Source organism: Anoplophora glabripennis, unplaced genomic scaffold (assembly GCF_000390285.2).
Source record: "Anoplophora glabripennis isolate ALB-LARVAE unplaced genomic scaffold, Agla_2.0 scaffold103, whole genome shotgun sequence".
NCBI lineage: Eukaryota > Metazoa > Arthropoda > Insecta > Coleoptera > Cerambycidae > Anoplophora > Anoplophora glabripennis.
The window spans coordinates 932627-938605 of NW_019416259.1; the positions used below are offsets into that span (position 1 = coordinate 932627).

General features: G+C 33.8%; 2 protein-coding genes across 2 annotated transcripts in view; one reads left to right on the plus strand and one right to left on the minus strand.

The window, feature by feature from the left end:
* Positions 1-5415, minus strand: part of LOC108903328 — a 10662-nt gene extending 5247 nt beyond the window's left edge. The window contains exon 1 of the mRNA XM_018705462.2: positions 4170-5415. Coding sequence (XP_018560978.1) covers positions 4170-5361 — 1192 coding nt within the window. The 5' untranslated portion in view covers positions 5362-5415. The remainder of the gene's footprint in view (positions 1-4169) is intronic.
* Positions 1-5979, plus strand: part of LOC108903329 (calcium release-activated calcium channel protein 1-like) — a 46912-nt gene that overhangs the window by 16971 nt on the left and 23962 nt on the right. The window lies entirely within an intron of this gene.

A 5979-nucleotide genomic window follows, 5' to 3' on the forward strand; every position in this document is an offset into this window, starting at 1 on the left:
TTAATAGGTCGCTTAATTGCGTCTTTAAGATTACAATGACGCTTTCAGAATCATGTTTGATTGAAAATTAACGTCTGTACAGAGGCTTAAAGTTCATAACTTTTGGAGCCTCCGTTATAAACAAATAGAATTGTGCGAAAACTATTGCACCTACAGCGCCCACTTTTGGCACACTTTTGAAGTATGACAAAGCCCTCAACTTGTCATAGGTTTTATAAAATTTTAACAATAAATGCGATAGTTATAAACAAATTAAAAAAGGGCACTTTTCTTGTTTTTTTTGCAATAACTTTTTTGTTTATTAACTGATTTTAATTTAACCAGTCTCATTTTGTAGATAATTTTACTCTCTAGAAGCTGTCTGAAGTTAGCTAATAAAAATTTTTGACTCACGAGACGAGAGATGTCTTGTATTGTTCCTTTAGACAATTTTACAATAATCTCGCGGATAGACCTTTTTTCGAGTAAAAATCTTATTTGCTTGGCCTAGTTTCAAATGTTGCGAAAGGGTATAATAAAATTTAGGAAATACAAAGATTATAAATGAAGGGCAACTAGAAGTAGGTAGTGTAGAGAATTGTAACAGTACAGAAATCAGCAAAAATATAGCCTACTTCGGTGTGGTAGTCTATAACTTATTAGTTACTTATTAATACCATTGGAATGACTTGAACAACAATAATTTTTGCATAAAACTGCGATACTGAACGATATATTTCGCGCTAAGTGTTTTTCTTGAAATAGTTATGGGGTTATTTATGTATGTACTGATATATGTTTTGAATGTCAAGCTAATTTCCTTGAAGTCCATAAAAAAAAATTAAAAAGAAATTCAAATAACTCCCTATTTATAGTGCAGTCTGATAAAAGTTATGACGGTAAAAGCGATAAAGCAAAATAATTGGCATTTCTTTTGTTTTAGTGGCAAGAGAAAAAAATATCGACGATACGCCTTCAATTGGTCTTATCAGGATATTGCAGTTGGTTAAAGAGTGCCCTGGTTTCAAACAGGCTTAATTACACTGAAAACGTGCCACGTGAACTTCTGTACATGGTGTATTTGTAAATAGGGAACAGTTCTTTGAAGGTAGTAGTTCCCCAGAATGCTAATCTGAAATATTTTTTATTTAAATCGAATGAACAACAGAGTTATAATAGATTCGATTTTTCAACTGCACTTAAACTGACTACGCCGTCACTGATCAGTTCCCGAACTCGCTAGTACGTGTTTGTTTATCGGTGTTGCCTGTTGTTACGTTTTTAAACTGAAATTTTCTTCTTGCATAGAATTAATTTCTGGATGCATGTAGGTGGTGGACATTTTGAACCTCTTTTAAGACAGGTCAATAATAATAGTTATTTTTTGGTTATATTGTTTAGATTGTGTTAGATTGATTATATTGTTTTTAGAAAGTATGTTTTTTACTCTGTCAATTCTATTTGCAGTAAAATTGTTAAATAAACGAAATTTAAAATTGTAAATGATCTGTTTCTTTTAAAGGCATATTTTTTGCTAATAAACGATTGCTCCTAATTTCGTTTTAGTCCGGGCGGTATCTGTTTCGAATTGGGTAAAACGTATATGATCTGAGTTTTTTGCTTTAACGGCTTCTAAATAACATCAGAAATAATAATTTTTCTATGCAAATAAAAAAAAACGTGGGCTTAATTGTTATTGCAAAAACGTATAAAAAATTAGCAAAAAAATTCATTTTTTTCTTGGATTTCTCGTCGACAACTTAGCAACTATTCATTTTAGACAAAAATTGAAGAGGAAAAAAAGTTTTGTAATTAAATTTTGAACACGATGGAGTTAGTCGCAATTCGAAAAAATAATTATTGTTATTGTAAAAATCGGAAAAATCATTTAAAAAATTGCAAAAAATGCTAGTTTATTTGTAAATTTTTTTCAGACACTTGAATAATACCTAGGATCTTCATACTTTTCCCAATTAAACTTCTTAGTGCTTAGAATCATCACAATAAATTTCATCCAATTCCGTTCGATAGTTTTTACTTAATAATTGTTAATTTTTTTTTTAAATTAAAAAATGTTCAAAATCAAATTTCTAAAAATCTAAAGCCTTTGAATATTTGAAAATTTCATCACAAAAAGAAGAGCTCTCAAGCTTTAAAATATTTTTGAAAATCAGACGATTAGGTGAGCCGTGGTGATTGTTTAAACATTTTCGCAATTTTCACGCTTACAAAATAATTGCAATAATTTAATGTTTTTTCAATTTTTTTGTAACTTTAAAATATGGTTTGGAAGTACTCGGAAAGACGAGTATTTTAAAAAAAAACTGATGATCTGCCCATTATTTTCGGAGTTATAGCCCGTTAAAATTAATCCTTATTTACAGCAAAACTATAAGGGTATAAGGGCTGTTTTTTGAACTAATAGGTTTGCCATTCCGAGTACTTTCCATATATAAATTCAAAATTTGCAATCACGGGCGTCCCATTTAAAATGTCACCCAAAGATATTCAAGACCGCGTGAAATCAATGAAGTATCAGCCCTTATACCCTTATAGTTTTGCTGTAAATAAGGATTAACTTTAACAGGCTATAACTCCGAAAATAATGGGCAGATCATCAGTTTTTTTTTTAAATACTCGTCTCATCGAGTACTTTCAAACCATATTTTAAAATTTAAAAAAAATGAAAAAAACCATTAAATTATTGCAAATGTTTATAAGCGCGAAAATTGCAAAAATGTTTAAACAATCACCACGGCTCACCTAATCGACCGATTCGAATTTTTCAAAAAGCATTTTAAAGCTTGAGAGCTTTTCTTTTTGTGGTGAAATTTTCAAGTATTTAAAGGCTTCAGATTTTTAGAAATTTTGATTTTGAAAATTTCTTAATTAAAAAAAAATTAAACAATAAAGTAAAAAATAAAGTAAAAACTATCGAATTGGATGGAATTTGGTGTGATGATTCTATGCACTAAGAAGTTTAATTGGGAAAAGTATGAAGATCCTAGGTATTATTCAAGTGTCTGAAAAAAATTGACAAATAAACTTGCATTTTTTGCAATTTTTTAAATGTTTTTCCGATTTTTGCAATAACAATAATTATTTTTTCGAATTGCAACTAACTCTATCTTGTACAAAATTTAATTACAAAACTTTTTTTCCTCTTCCATTTTTGTCTAAAACGAATAGTTGCTAAGTTGTCGACGAGAAATCCAAGAAAAAAATGATTTTTTTTAACTATTTTTTTATACTCTTTTTGCAATAACAATTAAGCCCACGTTTTTTTTTATTTGCATAGAAAAACTATCATTTCTGATGTTATTTAGAAGCCGTTAAGGTTATACACTTTTTAACACAAATACCGCCTGGACTATTTATCAGTAGAGTTGAAAATAACTTTTAAACAAATTTTATTATGCATTTACAAATTAAAATGCCTTTTAGTTGAAAAAGGTTGCCATTAGAGATATTAGCAAGATATTTTTAAGCAGAAAAGTTGGGGGAAAAAATTTTTCCAGCCCAAGGTGTGGCACAAAAAAGTTTTGGCAGTTTAAATACGTCCTAATGGTCGCTTGTGGCGCCCTCTAGAAGATACAACGAAACCGTCGATAAATTCGAATCCCAAAAAATCTCCGCATACGAAATTTCACGAAAAGACCTCGAAGTAACCGGAAGATATTAAAGAAAATGTTATTCGACTTATCTGGTGGAGCGTTGTACAGACCCTTTAGATACACCCTGTATAAACAGTCATGTACGATCTGAATGAAGAGTTTACCATTTTTTTTTTATAGTTAATAACATTTGTGCGTCATCCGAATTAATTTCACACGCTTTGTGATGTGTTTTCGACTTTTTTTCCGGTTAAACATCGGACTTAATTACCTGTTTGTTTTCGAGGGGAATTTGAGTCCCACTACACCGTGAAATGTCAGTACTTTAGCGAGGATCGCAGGAAAAATAGGTGACGTTAGGATCTGCATTACAGCAAATTATACGTTTCGCGGTACGTAATTTGTTGGACTCGTTAGAGTGATCAGTATATAATTTTGTGCCACTAATCACTCGAAATTATCAGTAATTTGGTACGCATCTGAGCGTGTTCGCTATGTATTGTTATACCAATTGATACCAGCGAGAAAAATTGAATAACAAACTTTTTTTTTAATTCGTTCATGAACAATCCTTACCTTTGAGGTTCTCGAGATCTGCGCAGCCTTGTCCCATCCGTATCTTCTCGAACCAAGCCTTGTAAATCCTCAAAAACCGGTCCTTGGGCGCCACGCTGAAATCCCCCTGGCAGAACATCCTGAAAGCGGCCTCCCCGTAGCTCCCGATGCCGTACAGGTCCTTCACGTTCCTCCAATCCTTATACACGAAATCGTGGGACATCCTCCACACCTGCACCGCCCTGGTCTTCTGCAGGCCTAGCTTGTCGAAGTACTTCTCCAGGTCCTCGGGATACTTCCCCAGCACTGCGAGAGGGTCGCGGTTCTCCGACAGGAACCAGAAGACGTAGGGCCTGGCGCACATACAGCTGGTTCTGTTGAGGAAGATTGTGGCCACCAGGAGGGCCCACGGGTCGTGAGATAGAACCTCCTCGATGAGGTTGTGGGGGGACCTTGGAGGCACCCACAGGGGTGGTTTGGTTTCTATGAGATCTCCTTCTTTTTTTATTGCTTTGGTGAAGAACTGATCATATTTGAGAGCCCTGAAGTATTTTGCTTCGTAGTCTACCAATTCAGAATCAGTCTTCACCAAATCTGGTTTGTGTTCACAGTGTTCCTCTTCGAAGTCGACTTTCTCTTCTTTAATTCTTTCATTGAAACACTTTACAGGCTTTGAAAAATATTCGCTATAATTCGCTTCACGTTTAAAATATTCCGATTCTTTTCCTTGATCTGTTCCTTTCCTTCTAGTCGTTTTTCTGTGACACGCACTCCTTCTAGTACCACACAGTTTTCCCATGTCCAAACTGACCCTTTTATACATTTTGTAGCGCACTAGTTTCTTGATTCCCACGAACTTCTTGTAACTCTCCTCAGACTTGCCCATTTCCTCAAAGGAAAATCCAAGGAAGTTCCCTTTATCGATATTATTATTAGCGTCGTTTCTGTGAAGGCAATTTTCGACAGTCCTCACATGTTCATCTATCGCCTTCTTGAAGTTTTCATAACTTTTCATAGACTTACCAATGTCTGCTTCAGTAAAACCAATAAATTCGTCACCATTTTCTTCTTCTAAACCCCAATAAACACTGTTTAATACGTCCAATATCTTTATATCTAGGCTCTGAAAGTTGTTGCTTACTTGTCTGAGGAAGGACACGTTAATGCTCAGTATTTTAATATCCGTACACTCTTCGTAACATCTAGGACACATTTTCGCTATTAGCTGTACGTTGCTGTTGAAAAATCTTGACAGAGTCACCTGTTTGCATGGCGCCGACATCTCCAGACCTGTAACAAGCAAAGTTATACAGTGTGACCCAAAATGATGGAACAAAATTCATTTTTTTTCCAGTTCAGATTTAAAAAAATCGCTGAAACAGGTCAATTAGTAAATGTAAATGTAAAAATTTTAATTAGGATTGGACGCGGAGATAAAATCCGTATTCAACAGGAGGTATGTGACTTATTTCACCATAAGTATCCAGACCAGAGAATTAGTCGAGCTACAAAAAACCAAGAAAGTATAAAAGATTTACCTGGATCAGGAAGGCGAAGAACAGTAAGCGAAAATGTGATCCATTAGATTTAACTGCCTGAACTTCCACTTAGACAATACACCAGGAAAATTAGCGAAAATAAAAGAGAAACTCGAAAAAAGTCCTATCCGCTAGATTATTGTAAAATTGTCTAAAGGAACATAATTCAAGACATCTCTCGTCTCGTGAGTCAAAAACTTTTATTAGCTAACTTTTCTATTTAAACAAATAAGTGAGGAAAACAGTTTTTTCACTTTGCAGGGAAAACCATCAATTTTAGCGAAAAGTGACTC